The sequence below is a fragment of the Sesamum indicum genome, linkage group LG9 (assembly GCF_026168435.1).
Source record: "Sesamum indicum cultivar Baizhima isolate 11 linkage group LG9, ASM2616843v1, whole genome shotgun sequence".
NCBI lineage: Eukaryota > Viridiplantae > Streptophyta > Magnoliopsida > Lamiales > Pedaliaceae > Sesamum > Sesamum indicum.
In genome coordinates, this window is record NC_142665.1 from 866,416 (window position 1) to 885,066 (window position 18,651).

General features: G+C 35.2%; 3 protein-coding genes across 4 annotated transcripts; 2 read left to right on the plus strand and 1 right to left on the minus strand.

Annotated features, from left to right (window-relative positions):
* The first annotated feature begins 1,296 nt into the window (after positions 1-1,296).
* On the plus strand, positions 1,297-7,556 carry LOC105170068 (transcription factor LHW). 2 transcript variants are annotated; one of them, XM_011090667.3, is made up of 10 exons: positions 1,297-2,300; positions 3,266-3,478; positions 3,572-3,653; positions 3,892-3,933; positions 4,027-4,086; positions 4,353-6,185; positions 6,280-6,381; positions 6,515-6,655; positions 6,741-6,866; positions 7,028-7,556. In XM_011090667.3, the coding sequence occupies exons 1-10, from the start codon at positions 2,206-2,208 to the stop codon at positions 7,202-7,204; spliced, it is 2,871 nt and encodes a 956-aa protein (XP_011088969.1). In that variant the 5' UTR covers positions 1,297-2,205; the 3' UTR covers positions 7,205-7,556. The 2 variants fall into 2 exon arrangements, with proteins under 2 accessions (XP_011088969.1, XP_020552358.1); XM_020696699.2 differs by lacking the exon at positions 1,297-2,300 and adding an exon at positions 2,968-3,126.
* A 1,840-nt stretch (positions 7,557-9,396) lies between these two features.
* LOC105170239 (aluminum-activated malate transporter 2) lies at positions 9,397-11,913 on the plus strand. Its single transcript, XM_020696902.2, has 6 exons — positions 9,397-9,762; positions 9,875-10,015; positions 10,105-10,377; positions 10,450-10,574; positions 10,662-10,808; positions 11,371-11,913. The coding sequence occupies exons 1-6, from the start codon at positions 9,504-9,506 to the stop codon at positions 11,821-11,823; spliced, it is 1,398 nt and encodes a 465-aa protein (XP_020552561.1). The 5' UTR covers positions 9,397-9,503; the 3' UTR covers positions 11,824-11,913.
* A 4,369-nt stretch (positions 11,914-16,282) lies between these two features.
* LOC105170067 (NDR1/HIN1-like protein 1) lies at positions 16,283-17,135 on the minus strand. The gene has a single exon (XM_011090665.3). The coding sequence runs from the start codon at positions 17,011-17,013 to the stop codon at positions 16,399-16,401; it is 615 nt and encodes a 204-aa protein (XP_011088967.1). The 5' UTR covers positions 17,014-17,135; the 3' UTR covers positions 16,283-16,398.
* Positions 17,136-18,651: the final 1,516 nt, after the last annotated feature.

Sequence of the window (18,651 nt, forward strand, 5' to 3'; positions counted from 1 at the left end):
AAAAGTAACATTTGTCTGAGGTTCAATTACTACCAAAATTTAAATTAGTTTTTTTTTATTGTATATAAATCACAAATCAAATTATTTTTGAAATTAATACATATATTTATAGATTCATTCAAATAATCATAATTTAAGAGCAAGCGTGTCGATATTTTAAAATAAAAATTTTATTCCAATAATAAAATTAATGCAAAGGATATTTTAGCATTTCGAAGCTACGAATAATTTCTTATAAAAATACAGTGGTATATATAACTTAATGGCTCAAAAAATTCATCGCGATAAATAAATAAATTATGCACTTTTGATGAAAAAAAATTTGTAGGCCCATGAAATAATATATAACTTATAAGTATTTTTAATTACTTTAAAATAATTAACAACAATCTGGAAAATTTTGATTTTAGTTTGTTGGGATGTAACTATTACATACTTACTCACCACTAAAATAATTAAAACTTACTAATTTTAAAATAATTACTCCAATAATTTCATAAGATCTCTTATCCACACTACACATGCATGTATTTGTTCAACTATACCTATTTATTTATTAGAAAAAGTCAATTATATGCCAAATCAAGCCCCCCAAAATAATAAATTACAAATAGAGAAACAAAGACTGTTGACTCCTATTTTTATTAAAAACTTAATTAATTAATTTTGAAATTTCTACAGTAATATTCGAATTTATTTTTTAAATTAGATTACCAACCCAATAATAAAAAGATTAAAAAAAAAGAAAAAAAGTAAACGAAGTGACAAAAGATTAGCGTCATTGCCCAGTGGAGGGTGGTCCTGACCCGACACAGATCCTGCGGTGGAGAGGGACTCGTGTTTTCTGTGATATGCCAGTTTGGTGTAATTGGAAGAAAAAGGGAAGGGTAATAATGGTATTTTTGTATAAGGAGAGCAACTTCCACTATTGGCCAAAGTACAACCTCTGAATCTCTGAATAAAAATTCTGAGTGGCAAACTTGGAACTACACTCAAAGCCAAGGGTACAACCCAAATTCTTATATCTTATGAATGCAGTATTTACAGATCATCCATTAATTATTGGACTGTAATTAAAAAAGTTTTGCTAATTAAATTTATTGTGTTTATATTGATGACATTTTTTGATCTCAAATATTATTTTTTTTTTGTGTATATTGAAGGAAAGAGGTGTTTTTGAGTGAATGAATTTCAAGATTCGTTATACAGTTCCAAAACACAGATACAAAATTCTGACTGCCCTCCCCTTCCCCCTCTCGGCTCAACCCCCCTGAAATTAGTTGGAAAAATACACAGAAAAAGCCGACAAGAACACCACCCCTCACCCCCTACTCTACAACCCCACCCCCACCCTCACCCCACCAGTGGCAGCCATAGCAATTCCACCCAAACATCAGGCCTGTTTCCATCACCCACCTCTCATTGGTTAATCATCATGGCGCATTTTAGCACACGCCCCCCATCATCTTCCCCTCTGCTGTAACAAAAAGAAAAAGCAGCAAAGGAATCATCATTCTTACATACTCTTCAACCCCCCAGGAGAAAAAGCAGAAAACAAGAGAGCCCAGAAACACACACACACACACACCACTCACTCACACTGTGACATCCCACCAAAATTCTCACCTTAAATCCTCATAAAGCTCTGATCTTTAATGCTACACTTGCAATTTTAACCAAACATAACTTCAAGCTTATATCTTTTGCTGTACCTGAAATGGAGAAAGTCATTGTTGCGATTAACTGCGAGCTTAAAGCTTGTGGGATAGTGTAGAGTTCTCTGAGTTTTTCCATTTCAGCTGGGAAAAGAAGAAGCTCTTTCCTTTTCTCTTCATTTCCCTTGTATCTTTTTCACTTTCCCTTTCCTTTTTCTCTCTGAAGAATGGGTTGCAAGCGCATGATAACAGGGAATTTGGATCCAGAGAGGAAAAGGAGTGGTGGGTTGAGAACAAAACAGGCTGGGCGTGGGTCTTGCAGAGGAAGTTAGGCTAAGGCCTCTTTGATATTTTGAGTAGAAAGAAAAGAAGGGAAAAGGGGAAATAATTTTTCCTTCTGGGAGGAATAATCTCATATTCCCCTCTTCTGAATTGAATCTTTCAGTAAATCTTCATCTATAAGTACATTTCAGAATATTCACAAATATAATTCTGCCCTTCATTTGGTGTATGTTGCTTTGGGCTGCTACTGCTCCATTAACTAGTTGCGATGGGGTACTTGTTGAAAGAGGCTTTGAAGACTCTCTGTGGAGTTAACCAGTGGTCTTATGCTGTTTTTTGGAAGATTGGCTGCCAAAACCCCAAGTGAGTTTATTAAAAATCACATCTTTTTCCTCTTTTGTGCATAATCAAGAAAAGCAATTCGACCCTTCTTTACCCCTTGAAGTCTGTTGCCTTTGTTTCCTTTTTCTTTGGTAGTTCTAGTTAATGACGAAAAAGAGCAATACATAAAGCTAAATTTCATCCCAGAACTTCTATTGGTTGAAAATTTTCTCATGTTTGCAATTTTTTTTTTATGTGTTCTTCAGTTAATTTATGGACTTTTCGGAAAATGTTTCTGCTTCATGTGTGCTTTTCTCCAGTTACTTTTGGTTAATTTGCGTGTAATCATTCTCCCGTCTTGGAATTTTGTGCTGACCACTGATAATGGAGGGAATGAGAGAACAAAAAGGTTGAACTTCTGATCAATCTCTCATTTTCTGCCTGGCAAAACGATGAGCCAAGTGCAACAAAACTTGTTATGTTCGACCTTCGTCCTTCTCTTCTCTTTGACTAAATAATAGGATGCTGTATCCTTTGATCAGGGAATTATTTGTTTAACTATTTGTTGGTATATGGCTAAAGTTGCCTAATTTATCGGTAACCTAGATATGATTTTGACGTGTTACAGATTCATTGGATATGGTTGTCTCTTTTTTCTTTTTCTGCTTTTGGCTTTGTCATCTGATAACTCACGTTTTCTCTAAATTTTGGAGCGTTGTTGTTTGTCCATTGCAGTTTGTCTTGGAGAATCTCAGTGGAAGTTAAAAAAAAAGATATGTTTTAATATGATGAAACCCTTTTTCTACAGTAATGATTTCCTGGGCATCAGTATGTTCATCTCTGATGTCCTTCTTGTTTGCATCTGTGTGTACGTTCCTTCTTGTCTGCAGCAATTCCCTGTTTCCTGGATTTCTTTTTCTCCCGTTTCTCTAATTTCACTTCGTCTGAGTATGATATTCTAAAAGATTCAGGAGTGTTGATACCGAACTTAATTTTGATTTTGGCAGGCTGTTAATATGGGAAGAATGCTACTATGAACCTGCATCATGTTCAGGGCTTTCTGTAAATCAGAATCAAGAAACTGCATTTCATGATTATGGCGCTTCGTGGATATCAGCGGAAACTCATAGTTTACAGTCCTATGCTCAGGCAGGGGACAGGGTGCATTCGCTTGTAAACAAGATGATGATGGACAATCATGTTAATATTGTAGGAGAAGGGTAAAATTTGAACTTTAGTAATTGTGTTTCGTACTTGATTTTGAAGAAGTTCCTTTTAACATACTTAAGTGAACTTGTCTGGATTTTCCTCAGATTAGTTGGAAGAGTTGCATTTACTGGAAACCATCAGTGGATCCTATCTGAGAATTATTGCAAAGAAGCTCATCCACCAGAGGTATAATATAGCATACTTTTTTCAGATGTGACAAGATTCAGTTTGTTCAGTAGAATACAAGTGTTCATGTTAAAATTACAATAGCTGGACTTCTTCAGTGGAAACTACTCCTTTTTCCATTTCTGCACCATTCATGTCAAGTCTGTAAACCTCATTTCAGCAAAAATAGACTCCTGGAAAGCCTGTTGGAAGTATAAGTTTTAATGGAATTTCTGAGTAATGAACTTGTCTCTGCCAGGTTTTAAAAGAGGTGAACCTGCAATTTTCGGCTGGTATGCAGGTATAAAATTGACATATCTTTCATGGGTATTGTTTCTATTTTTATGTCAGCGTGACTTGGTTGATAACTAATTCTTGGTTTTTCCTTGATTAGACAGTTGCAGTTGTTCCTGTTCTTCCTCATGGGGTTGTGCAGTTTGGTTCATACTTGAAAGTAAGTTCTTCGTTTTCTTCATTGAAGTATAACTAAAATGATGTTAAATATGTTTTAGTTGTTATGGAAATAAATAACGATGTAGAGCTGGGTAACTAACTTGGATGTTCAAGGGTAATTTTGTTTTAAGTCATATACTTCTCAACGTGTGAAATTTGGAAAATTTTCAAAGTGAACATTCAGAGAACTTTGAAATAGGTCCTTGTCTTAACTTGCCCAAGACTTTTTAATAAAGTTAATGTTGTTGTTTGCTGTTTTGGTTTTAGATAATGGAGAACATGGCATTCCTAAATGACGTAACGTCACTTGTGCTTCAGCTGGGATATGTATCTGGCGTCTTGGTACCAGAGAACTATGCAGCAAAAGAACATGCTGCGAAAATTGGGGTTCCCATGTGTATCGGGTATTCTGCTCCTGGGGTATTGTCTCTCGAGTCAGATGTGATCAATGTTCCTTGTTCATACAACAGTTTTAACTATGTCGGCAACTCAGGGCAGAATTCTATGGTTGACAGTCAAACATCTTTTGCCTTCGACAGAGAAACACAAAATCAGCTGCAGTCAAATGGGGCAGCATTTCAACACTCAAACTCAACCTCGAGTCTGTTTAGGCCTCAACATTACCACCAGGAAGCCAAGATTGCTCAGGCAGCGAAGTTAGACTTTTCTTCCTCAAACCAGTGGGTGAATGGAGTGGCTAAAGCTGAAGTTATACCATCAAATTCAGAAATATGGATGAACCGACATGCTTCTCCTTATGTCCAAAGATCTACTTTAGATTTACCTTCCAGTAGTTCATCTACTTTGAATAGTGAACCAAAAATTTTGTCTGGAACCGGCACTCAGGGCCATAGCAGCTCCAATGTGTCCTCCGGCATTCTGATGCCTACACTGAGAATGGATTCCGGCTTAATATATTGTTCTAACAACGGCTCTGTTAGTCGTACATCAGGTGAAGTGAGTGGTAATGGTATGGGTAGCAATATGGAACCAATAACTGGCGTGGTGTCGGATGCTAAACCGGCGGGCAGTGGAAATATTAGTACCGAGCATCCAGCTTCAAGTGAGCTTAAAAACGTGAATTTTCCCAAAACAGAGGCATCCGACTTTGATTCTGTTGAGCATTTCACAAATAATTCCTTGCTGGGTTATGGCTCTGGCAGCAAACCTTGTCTCATGGATAATAAGTTTGCACACAGTGAGTTGAAGGCCTGTAAGGGAGAGAGAGAACAGAATACAATTAATACTACTCTGCCTCAATACAGTGAGCATCTAAATATGGCTGAACTCGTTCCTGGTTTTGCTGAAGATGACAGAAAACAGAAATTTGGAGGTCAGATTCATTCCGTGAATAATACCAAATATGGCGACGCATATGTCCAACCTGAATCAGGAGATGATTTGTTTGATGTTGTCGGAGCTGATTTTAAGAGTAAATTATTCAGTAGTTGCTGGAATAGTTGTTTGACCAATGAATCAGACTCAAAAATGCATAACTGGGATAAGAATAATTTGCCTTCTACAAAAAGGCTGGCTTCTACGGACATATACTTGACAAGCCAAGCAAACTCAGATAGTGGGATTTTCTCCTCGACTGGAACCGACCATCTCTTGGAGGCTGTGGTATTGTCCAAAGCTCATCCTTCTGCCAAGCAGAGCATGGATGACAGTGTTTCTTGCCGGACAACATTGACAAATACAAGCAGCTCCTCTGCACCAAATACTTCGCTGCCCTATGGCCGTTTCGGGCTTTCTGAGCAGATGAAGGGAGAGTTATTTGGTGTTCCGAAATATCTGGCTAAGGCAGGAGCAATGAGTTCTTGCTCATTGAGAACAGGTTCTTCTAAGGAAGAATCAGGAACCTTCTCCCAGGGAAGTTCCATTTATGGATCACAAATAAGTTCATGGATTGAGAAGGATCAGAAAGCGAAGCAGAGTAACAGTGTGTCGACTGGATATTCTAAGAAACCAGATGAAACGAGTAAACAGAATCGCAAGAGGCTTAAACCAGGAGAGAATCCAAGACCCAGACCAAAAGATCGGCAAATGATCCAAGATCGTGTGAAGGAACTAAGGGAAATCGTACCCAACGGGGCGAAGGTGACACCTCCCGTCTATAAATCTTGTTTTTCCATTTTGAGATGGACAATTTTGTAATTTCTTTTTGCCATTTACACATCTATTTTGTTAACAGTGTAGCATTGATGCTCTACTCGAACGTACTATCAAACATATGCTTTTCTTGCAAAGTGTCACTAAGCATGCTGACAAGCTGAAGCAAACTGGAGAGTCCAAGGTGTGAAATACTGTTTTTAACCCTTTTAGTTGATGGTAACTTTTCAACTGTGTTGTTACAATACGAATTGAATTGGTGAAATAAGTCCACAAGCCATTGCCATACTTATGTTCTTCATTTGTTTAAGTTTCAGATTATTAGCAAGGACGGAGGCTTGCTTTTAAAAGAGAACTTCGAAGGAGGAGCTACATGGGCTTATGAAGTAGGTTCGCAATCCATGGTCTGTCCTATCATAGTTGAGGATCTAAATCAGCCCCGTCAAATGCTTGTCGAGGTAGTAAAACCATCCCTTGAACTCAAGGCCTGAGACTTGATCTACTACTCCTTTCTTACTTCAAGTTATATCAAATTCATGACAGATGCTTTGTGAAGAACGAGGCTTATTCTTAGAAATAGCAGACATAATTAGAGGACTGGGGCTAACCATTTTAAAGGGCGTAATGGAAACTCGGAACGACAAGATTTGGGCACGCTTTGCTGTAGAGGTAATGACTCCTAGAACCGAGCATATAATCTATGTAAAACTGTCAATGCCTTTTAGCTATAGATTCAAACTTTGAAGTTAAAAAGTCTTGCATTATGTTGTACTATTACCCCCTTACATTCTGATTAGAGGAATAAGTTAACTGAACTTTTTTTCTGGCAGGCTAATAGGGACGTGACAAGGATGGAAATCTTTATCTCATTAGTTCGCCTCTTGGAGCAAAGTGCAAAAACCAGTGCAGCTCAACCCAACGGCATTAGCAGTGAAAACATGACGACTCAACAATTTCACCAAGTTGCCTCCATTCCCGTGACTGGTAGTTCCCATAGTTTACAGTGATGGAAACAATCTGGTTTGGATGTGTTAAGAGCGAGTGAAAGCGAAAGCGAAAGCTCGCCATGACTAGCATCATCTCCCAGAATTCTCATTAGTGGTAACTCTTGCAGATTTTGTGGAATGTTGAGAACAGATTATATTTAGCATTTGATGGTTGATTAGCTGTTGTCACTTGTAATGAATCGCCATAGCTTTTTGTGATGGTAGAAGTGGCAGATGGTTAAGGGAGGGGTTTTGTTGGTGTAGTGATGTATGATATAGGAAGGAAGTGGGTGTGATAAATTAGGTGCAAGCTGTGGTTTCATTGTACTGTGTTTTTCTCATTTTATGTCAGATTTCTGGATTGATTTTCCTATTTCTTGTGTTCAAATTATGGATGGTCTGAGTGTATTGAAATGAGCATGCTTGAGTTTGGTTTGAGTATTTATATTTTATTATTGAAATGGATCTTACTTGACTAGTCTGAGTATTGTCCGTCCATTGATACAACTATTCATCATCCTAAATACGGAGATGACATTAGGATAAATAATATATATATATATATATATATATATATATAAATACTGAATATTTGCATATATTATCAAATCCGTAATTAAAACATTACAAAAACAATTTGGTAATGGAAATCATTTTGAGAATAGGTGGAGTTGGAGTGGCAATTAAAATGGATCATCAAATACCTGTTAGAGCCTATATGGAATTTTCAATCATTCATTCTTATATAATATTCCCAGGATATATCATACACAAAAATTTTACTGGACTCGGCCCTTCTTGCTACATCATATCATTTTCAACTACAGTGCACATAATAATATCTGACTAAAAGATTATCTTTTTCTCGATATCTTAATACTTTTGCATGGTGCAAATGAAGTGAGAGTAAGTTGCAGGTTCAGGATGAGGTTGATGACTAGCTACATACCATCTTTAGATCATTTCATATATATACATATATATATATCAAGACACAAAAATTCCTCCTCACAACTTACCAATCAAAACTACCATTTGGTTTTAGCGTACTAATTTTGTTCTTTTTAACTTGATTATTATAATTAAAATTCTAACATGCAGGAGGTTGCAAGAAGCGTAGACGTAACAAGAGGTTTAGAGAATTTTGCAACTTTAAATTCGACGAGCATTTTGATGAGGAGAACTTTTGGACGTAGCTGTAAATATTCTGTTTCAAGGGCTGAAACATAAATCTCAGAAGAGAGATCCAAGTGGTGGAAATGTTATTAGTGTGTAGGTGTAGGAGACAAGGAACATATTCATTATCCGAAGCTATATATATAGCTGCTGGATATATTGTTCATGTCAGTCAGTCAGTCAGTCAGTCAGAGAGTGTAAGACATTGATGTTCATTGCTTCAAATCAGACACGACTCCTGCAGGCATAGATTTCCATGTCCAGGATAAGGATTGAGTGATGATAAACTTAAGAAACTTTTGAAGGGGGTTGTTTATGTATCTTATTATATATGCTCTCTCTCTCTCTCTCTTGTAAATGGAGATAATGTCCATTACAACTTTCTTGCAGCAGACAACTACTCCAAATGTGTGATGTTAGAATATGAAATTTGGGATATTGTACTAATTGAAGCATGGAAAAGTTCACCTAACTTATAATGATTTGCAACAGAAAGATTCAGATGGCAACGATAAAATCTAGGAAACACAAACTCTTTTTATGGCTAACGTTCACCTCGATAGATTTGATGCAATTCCCCCTTCTAGTTAGGCTCAAAACATTCAACCAACTATTAGAGTTCTTGTCTTGCAAGATAGATTTCGAGCACGCAGCTGTTTACATGTGCGCAACACTTCATATAAACACTTATAGTTTTTTCTCTCAACTTGACTTGAGATAATGATCACATAGAGTGCTGTTTGGCCTGATAATCTGCTATTCCTGGTATAAATTTCCAGGTCATGTTATAGCTCACCAGAAGGAAACTGGTGCTTAATGGGAATTTCAATTTAGCCCTGTTTGGCCTTTTAGTCTCAATTTTGTGTGAAACAGATGTATCCTCCAATTCCAACCCCACTTTAGCCATCTTGCTATAGCAACCCCACTTTCTTTGTACTTGTGTGGTACAACTACAAAAAGGCCACCAAACTGACTTTTCTTCCATGTTGAAAATTGAATATATTCTTTTACTCATGTCCATATCCATTCTACGCTTATATAAGTAAGTGAACCATGGGGCAATCTAACATCAAAGCCCGATTTCTAGTTCCATCTGTCGATAGTCAGCGGGTTTCATGCAAAGCCCGCTATAGTTCTTGAGCATATGAGAACAAAGATGGAGGGGGGATGGTTGTGGCTTAAAGGCCTTCCATCGAGATCACTAGCTAATGTGTATGAGATTTATAGGCAAACCACAAAGATTGCAACAGATGATCCAAGAAAGCTGATCCATTCGTTCAAAGTCGGCCTTACACTCACATTAGTTTCATTTTTCTACTACTTTCGGCCTTTATACAACAGTTTTGGTGTTTCTGCAATGTGGGCTGTTATGACTGTAGTAGTCGTCTTTGAATTTTCCGTTGGTACGACGTTATATATTTATTCTGAAAACAACTTTATTTGAATCCCTTAGAAGCTTCTGAATATGTAATGACTGAGAACATGCGTACTAATGCTTTTACGTTCTTTTCTTAGGTGCAACGCTTGGAAAAGGGCTAAACAGAGGATTGGCAACATTGGTCGCCGGTGCTCTTGGCGTTGGAGCAAATCACCTGGCAAGTCTAGCTGGCAAAACCAGTGAACCGATACTGATTGGTCTATTTGTCTTCATACAAGGTAAAATCCGCACAAGAAAACACACAAACTTCCTCAACTTTTTAACTGAATCACTCAGCTCTTATAGCACTATGTTGCATTGCATGCAGCTACAGCATCCACGTTCGTACGATTCGTTCCGACGGTGAAGGCTAGATATGATTACGGCATGCTGATATTCATCCTCACTTTCAGCCTGGTTTCCATATCTGGTATTCGGACAGACGAAATACTCAACCTGGCTCAGAAGAGGCTGTCGACAATACTCATTGGTGCATCAACCTGTGTGATCATATCCATTTGCGTCTGCCCCGTATGGGCCGGCGAAGATCTCCACAACCTCGTTGGTCGAAACGTAGAGAAACTCGGGAGCTTCTTGGAAGGTAGACATACTTTAATACCATACATATACATCGTAATTAACTCACTTAAACTGACAGGATTTGTACATACAGATCTAACAGCTGAGAATTTCAGACCACCGTCGGAGGCTGCACAAACAGAGAATGGTAGTAGTGGAGTTTCTGTAATGAGCAGGTTGAACAGTGTTGTTGATTCGAAAAGCAGCGAAGAAACATTGGTAGGTGAAACGTAATCCTGTCGCGGTATGTATACGTATTTAAACAACATAATATTCCTGATCATATTGGATAATTGGTACTGGCAGGCCAATTTTGCTAGGTGGGAACCAGGTCACGGCCGGTTCATGTATCGGCATCCATGGAAACAGTACGTGAAGATTGGAAACTTGACAAGGCAGTGTGCCCGCCGGGTTGAAGCCCTCCTCAATGCCTACCTTAACTCTAAAACTCAAGTATATATACTACTCAACACCACTCAATTTGTTCACTACCCATTGTCTTGTCTTATAATTACTGCAATATTCATATCTCCTCATAAATTAGGAATATTTACTTAGACATTTTTCTGAAATTTGACTATATATATTATAGCAAAAATAAAATACATCATTTTTGTAAAATTATGCTGATAGCTCCTTTACTCATTTTCTTGCATTCTAACCATTGAAAATTCAAAGGGTGTTTGGCTAAACTTGTTTAAACATCTTATAAATTTATATGTCTTATAAAAAAAATTCGACAAAATAAAATTGAATGAGAATTTTATTAATATGTTCAAAATTGAATGAGAATAAGTCTAGAAAATTCTTTTTTTTTTTTTTAAAAAAAAAGAGCTTTTAAAATCTTAATGTTTTATCTTTTAGTTTTATAAACACTTGTGTTTAAAATAAAAATAAAATTAATTACCATACACTTTGTATCGTCCTATAGCTTTCCAAAAGAGTTCTAAAATTTATAATGTAAATGATGTACATAATAATCTTGCAAACTTAATAAGTTTTTAATACCGCGCAGGCGGCGGAAGAAATCAGAGGGACAATCCAGGAGGCATTTTCAGGCATGATTTCAGAGTCAGGGAAAGCGTTAAAAGAAGTCGCGTCAGCCATGGAAACAATGAGCAGGCCACCCTCTCCCAATCCCCATCTCGCCAACCTGAAAATCGCGTCCAAGAACCTGAAATCATTACTAAAGTCGGATTTCTGGGAAGGGTACAGCAACCTCTCGCAGGTAATACGGGTTGCTTCCGTTGCGTCGCTGCTGATCGATCTTGTTGTTTGTGTGGAGAAGGTTGCTGATGGTGTCAACGAGCTGAGCTCCATGGCGAATTTCAAGTGCAAAGATGGAAATAACGTGAATTTCCGACAGGTTTTGGTGGAGATTCCGAGTGTTAGTCATGTCGGAAATGATGAGGTTAAGGTAGAAGGGAGATTGTCTACCGAGGTTGATAGACAAATTTTGAACGCATAGATGTGGAATGAGATGCTGCGTTCTTAAGTTTAACCAAATCTTATGTTGGATTTCAATCACTCATATAATAAATATAATTATATTTGTTTATATGATATGTCAATATCAGACAATCAACTCAAAATCGTAAAATTTTTAGATTATTCTAGTTGAGTTTTAAATTTGAATTTCAAGACATCTATGAGTTGTATTTGTCAATTTTATGTATGAAAAATGGTAACCATTTGAGAAAAGGGTGTTTGTAATAGTTTTTGCTTTTGTGATGGTAAGCTATAAAGAAAGTTATAAGTTTAATATTAGTAAAAATTGAGAGTGTTTTAAAATACAAGTACAAATAACCAACGAAAATGAAATTAGAGTGATTTTTATTTTTAATATGTATAGTTTTATTAATAATTTGCAAAAAATAAAATTCTTTTGGGCTTAAATGGGTTTAATTTAAATATTTCGAAAGTATTTATTTTCTTAAATTGCTAACCTAATGTTTTGCTTTGATAACATAATTAAGTTAGACTATAAAAGCTAAAGAAAAAAAAAAACTAATTTAATTGATCTATTTATCGTGCCACGCTTGACAAGAACAAGAAAAATTTTAATCTAAATCGAGTTTGGGCGAATTTGAACTAAATATATAACAAGCACAATACACTTGATCTGCGATTAATGTACAAACAAAATTTAATTTGCGTAAGAATTTTTTTAAAAACAGACATTTTAATTTATACTTATTAGTTAAAATGGTAAGAATATATAATTTATGACGACCATAATTACTTTAAAAAAAAAAAAGAACATTCCAACAATAATTTCAATTTATTTTTTAATTGCTCCCAATGTTAAGAATTCTTCCCACACTCCTCACACGGAACCTCAGTTGATGTGATGTACAAAAAAAAAAAGACAATAAAAACAATATCAACTCCGACAATCACGCACGATTTCTGCTCTGAATTGGAGTCGTCCATTCTCGAAAATTAATTTACTTAATTATTCTAACTTTAGAAAAAGAGTGACCCAATTAATGGTTAAAATTTAGTTAAAGTAAAGTTTAGGGAGCGTTGAGTCAACTTATCAGAATTGGGAGATATATTTATAAGTGGTAATGCCTACCTAATTACTGCATTATAAGTGGGTCTAATTATTAACACAGACGTAATCAACTTCTCCACAATTAAATAAACGCATAAAATATTAATTAGATTAATTAGTAATGGTGTTTGAGTTGTTCTCCACTAATTCTAATGTCACTAACACTAATTCTGGATCTCACTTACCCTACATATATACGATTTCATTTGCTTACCCTTATTCAAAACATTATATCAACAAAAATGATTAACAATTACAAAAAAATTTGATGCTAAAATTAGCAAGTAAAATTTCTGTTGTTGATTTATATTATTTAATATCTCTTTTAAACAGTTTACTGCTAAATTAATAACGGGTAAATTTCTTGTATTAGATAATGTAAATATTTGAATTTTTATATCAATATAAGATTTGTTGTGGATGATTTGTAAATATTTATGTCGGACGTTTATGAGTCATAAAATTTGATATGATTGGAATCGAAATTACTTAAATTTTTATATAATAAGAAAAAAAAAAAAAGGAATAGATTTAGGTATGAACATAATGATATGGTTTATGATCTTACACGGACAAAATTAAACTAAGTGAGTCATAGTGTTTGTCTGTGCTTTTGCCTCACTAAGTTGTTTTTCTGTTTCAAGAACGCTATCAACTTGAGATGATGGTCTGAATTGGGATATAGTGTAAGTCCACATACATACTATTCCATATTTATATCAAATATTATACTCTTATTTGGTCTGACATGAAATTTTAGATAAAGTTTTAGAAAATGTGCAACTTTTTTTTATGTATGTGGACTTAGATCACTTGGACCGGACACCAGACTGGCTGGAATTCTATCATATTGGGCCCGACAATAAATCAAGGGGATTTTGGGCCATTTGATTCCTCTATTGGATGGCCGATTTGAATCGGACAGAGCAAATTTCTTTAACCCAAATTAGGTTAGATCGAGTTAAATTAATTATCGAGTAAGTGTGATATATTTGATATGTGATTATCGCTTTTTTTAAAATGTACACTAATCACATAACAATTGTATTGCACTTGTTATATAATCGATTCAGATCCAATCAAATCCAATCTAAGTTAGAATTTCCCGTAGATCCAATTAAAAAATTTGAACAAATCAACATCTTAGGTTTCAGGTTGCTTCTTGTAAGCATCTGGATATTATACGGCTTGAATAAAAATAATTTGAATCATACTTTTTTTATGGGATGAAAAATAATTTATCCCGATGTGATATTGAAAATAAACACATGAAAAAATTATAGTAATTTACCTCCCTATATAATCATAGGGGGGTAAATTGCTGTATTTTAAAAAAATAGGGAGGTAAATTATTATTTATTTTTTCATAAGGGGATAATTTGCGATATCACAAAGGGATTGTTTGCATTTTTTTCCCTTTTTATATATATAAAAAATTTATTCAATTGCAGCTAAGTAGAGTTTTTATATTTTTTAATACAACAATACCATGTATAATTAATTGTTGGGACCCCCAACGTGAACAAATTTCGAGGTTTTATTGAGTCCCAGGTAGCAACAATTAATTAACAAGAGCAAAGCTAAACGACCCATCTCCAACGGTAATGCCATAGAATTTGGAGTGGATTTTGATCCTAAACTTATGGTATCAGTACCAAGAAATCAATGGTACGTACACACTCCATACCCCCCCTGCAGTACGAGATCTCAACTCTCTTAATCCTCACAAACTTGTAATTAATGTTACCTTTTCCCCAACAAAGTTGTTGGTATGTATGTTGAGATCATATGGAGATTGCAACATTCCCACAACCATCTTCATATTTGATCCTTACATCTTCACTTTTTCATGTAAATTTCTTAATTAGCAACGGTAGATGCATGTGGGATTGTGAATCCATGTCTGCACACGTAAGCACCTTTTTAAATATAGTTTAAATATTTTATTTTAATTAAATTGATGTGCACTCATGTAATATATAAATATTTTTGTTGTGTATTACAATATTATTTTGAATATGTAAATTATATATATATATATATATAATAGTGAATAATGTGAAAGACACATAAAAGATATTTAATAGTTGAACCTGTCTAATTTGTTTGGCTTTAGACAAAATCCATTAGACATTAATTCGTAATTGTAATAATTAAAAGATATTAACGTTGTAAAACATGTGATGATAACAACTTATTTTCCACTCCAAAATCCCTATCTAAAGTCCAAACTACCACCAATGCTTGCAATTTAACTAATATTTATTATTATTATTTATGATTGTCATCATTACATTATATATTTAGAAAAGGGACAAAATACAAGCAACTCTCGTCTGATATTGCAATCGAGCAAATTAATTCCCTATGAAAAGAAAAATAGTAATTCACATTCATGTATTTTTTAAAATGCAACAATTTATCTCTGTGTGTTTTTTGAAATGAAATAATCCATCTCCCTATTAAAGAGGTAAATTACTTTATTTTTAAAAACATTAAAAAGTAATTTTTTATTTTTTATTTTTTTAAAATAATAAATTTACAATATCAGAATAGATAAATTGAATTAATTAACCTCTTACAAAAGCAGGCCTGGTGAAAAAAGTGATCTGAGGTTCAGTTCATGATTATGAGTTGCCCTATGAACAAATTAAACCCTCACTTTATGATAAATTAAGATAATAATAAATTTAAGATTGAAGGGAAAATTAATTCAATAATTATAATAATCGATTAAAGTTAAAACACAATTTATCAAACATTCCACAGACATTACTATATCTGATAAAATAATTAGATCACTCGTGTTTGCCATAAGTTATAAAAAGTCTTAGTTTTATTTGTTTCGTAAAATTTCATTAGTATTTTGACGAAAAGGCATATGCTAAACCCGTAGTCATTATCCAAAATACTAACAAAAGGACCTGAAATTATTTTTTTATAAATTACGGGACTATTAATCAGAATTTCATAATTAATTGGACTAAAATTGCTAAGTACGTGATTGAAGAGTTAGTGATCATGTGTTTAGTAAGCGTGTTTTTCATTAAAATACTAACACAATTTAATAAAAAAATTAAAAATAAAATATTTATAACTTGTGAAATCATTAATAAAAAAAAATTAACTAACGAAACAAAATGTATTGGCACAAAAATATGAGATAAAAAAAAATAGTATTGTAGCAGATAAGTTATGTTTATGAGAAAAGCCAATTCCATAATAAACAAATAAAACTTTTCTTTCTTAAACCCAACAAATAACACTACATTCCATTTATTTATGTTATATTTATATCCCCAGAACCAACAATTTAAATTATCAGAGTATCCTAGGGATATTCTAGTAATTTCGCGCATGGATAAAGACATAAAGTTAATATTTCTGTTTCCACAATATTATAAAACTAAATTATCGTACATGCTTCAGAAGAGAAAGAAAAAGAGATTAACAATAAGGTACAAACCATAAAGCTGCTGATAAAAACTAAACATCAACATGGCAGTCCATGATCAACTCAAACTTAATCGCCGCCGCCCCATTATTTCTGCCCCCGAAATTTATATACGCCGGACAATTCACATGCAAATGGTACCTCCCGGAGATAAACGTCCCCACTTTCCATCTGATCCTGCCGTCAACTCTCACGTTCACCAGCACCGTTCCCGCGATTTGGTCCTCGCTCAGAGAAACGCCCACGTACGGAGCCACCGGGACTTGGTTGCCGTACAGAAACGGCGACCAGACCGTGATGTCTTTGTGGCCCTGGTAGGTGGGGGGGAGCAGCGTGGGGAGAGTGATTTGCTGGCCGTGGTAGGCGGCGTAGACGTCGACTTTGTCGTAGTAAATGCCGATTCTGTCGTTGGGGTTTCGGGAGGAGAGGGTGATTTGGAGGTTGGAGGTGAGGATGTTGGTGGAGGAGAGGTTGAAGGCGTAGACGGTGGCGTCCTGGAGGACGAAATGCGGCTTGGTGGGGCGGAGGATGAGCCATATGAGGAGGATGAGGAAGAGGATGAGGACGATGAAGCCGAGAAGGGCCGTAAGGAGGCGGCGGCGGAGCTTTTCCCGGTGGGTCTCGTGACAGCAGTCCTTCTCCATCATGGTGTGTGACTGATTGTGTGGGGAGGTATGGTAAGTAGTAGTTTGTGGGGTGTAAGACTAAGAACAATGGGTCAGTGTCTTATGGGGAATGTGGGAAGAGGAGTTTGTGCATATGTAATAATATCTCATTTTTATAGCAGAGGTGGGAGTGTGTGTTTGGTGATGCGTGAATTTCAGTTCATACTTTTGAGTTGTACATCTGTGTCATAGTAACCTATGATTAACACGTGCTACCTCTTTTTTTAATTAAAAATATATCTATAATATGTAGTAATTTGAATAGGGTGTTGCATACATTGTGTGTATAAGTATCATTTCAGAAAATTTTCACCGTTTGTATGGATTTTGGTCAATCTTCTATTATATTTTGGTCTTCCAAATCGGTAACCACATGCGCCTAAGATTGCAAATACAGAATGTTTATAAATTCAGATAAAACTATAGTGTGATTAATTAATCATTAATTAGATTAAAGAAATACAAAGATTTTTGTTTTTTTAATGTTTCGTGAAAAGCTTATGTTTGATGGGCGAGTGAAGGAGTAGAAGATTGAAGAATTATTCCCCATCCATACGCATGCAGTTCAACTCTTGCGAATAAGACGAGGATAATGTAAATGACGACAAACACATAACCCCCTCTGCTGCCATTCTCTGCCTCTAATAAACTCTTATTTTAATTAATTCCATTTCTTTGTTTTTATCACCAATTCAATCTATCCTGAAAAGAAATTCACAGCCATTGCAGAATTCAATATATAGATCTGTAATTTCCTTTTACGAAACAAATAATTGTATTTTGTTTTTGATATTGGACCTATATATATATATATGAACAAAAATATTATAAAGTCCCTAAAAAGTTATTTTGGGAGTAGTTTTGTGGAAATCAATGCTAAATTCGGAACATAAATTATATAGTTGGATGTGATATAGATATAATAATTGGTGGATGATGAGTGTATAGGAAGGCATGCAATTGAGATCCTACTCTACTTTTGTAGCGTCCAAGACTTTTAAGATAGAACAACTATAGCTAAGACCTAATGGATGACTTATCACTGTGCATTCCGCGACTACATTACATCTCAATAAGAAAAATAAGACATTAACGAGTTTGGTTAGGATGAGATTTTTCTTTTAGTTTTTTTTTTCTTTGGACCCATCCCATCAATTACAACTCCATAATCAATCATAATTTCACTCCAACTCATCTTTAATTTTCTTTTAACTCTTCGTTTTGCACAGCCTTTCAAGATCCAAACACACACACAATCAAAAGTATCATATTCCATAATTTGCAGTGGATGTAACTACCAAACATGGATGATTGAGGTAGTCTGAAGTGACCTTTTATTCAAGTAGACATAAGACCGCAACTTCAGGGCCCTGCCTGCAGGTGGTTGCCACTGGAATTGGTGGTTTAGATGTGGTAAAACAACCATGAGAAAATTCCAACAAACTCTTCCTTGGCTTTTAAGGAAAATGTTTCCACAATGAGACCCTTCTTGACATTAATGCAAACAATATCAATCAATAGTTGGTTTCAGTTATCCCTTGTTTGATCTTTGGGGTTTGAGGTGTGCATTGGGAAGACACAATTCAAACAAGAGATTAGTATTTGCTTTGAGTTTCCACT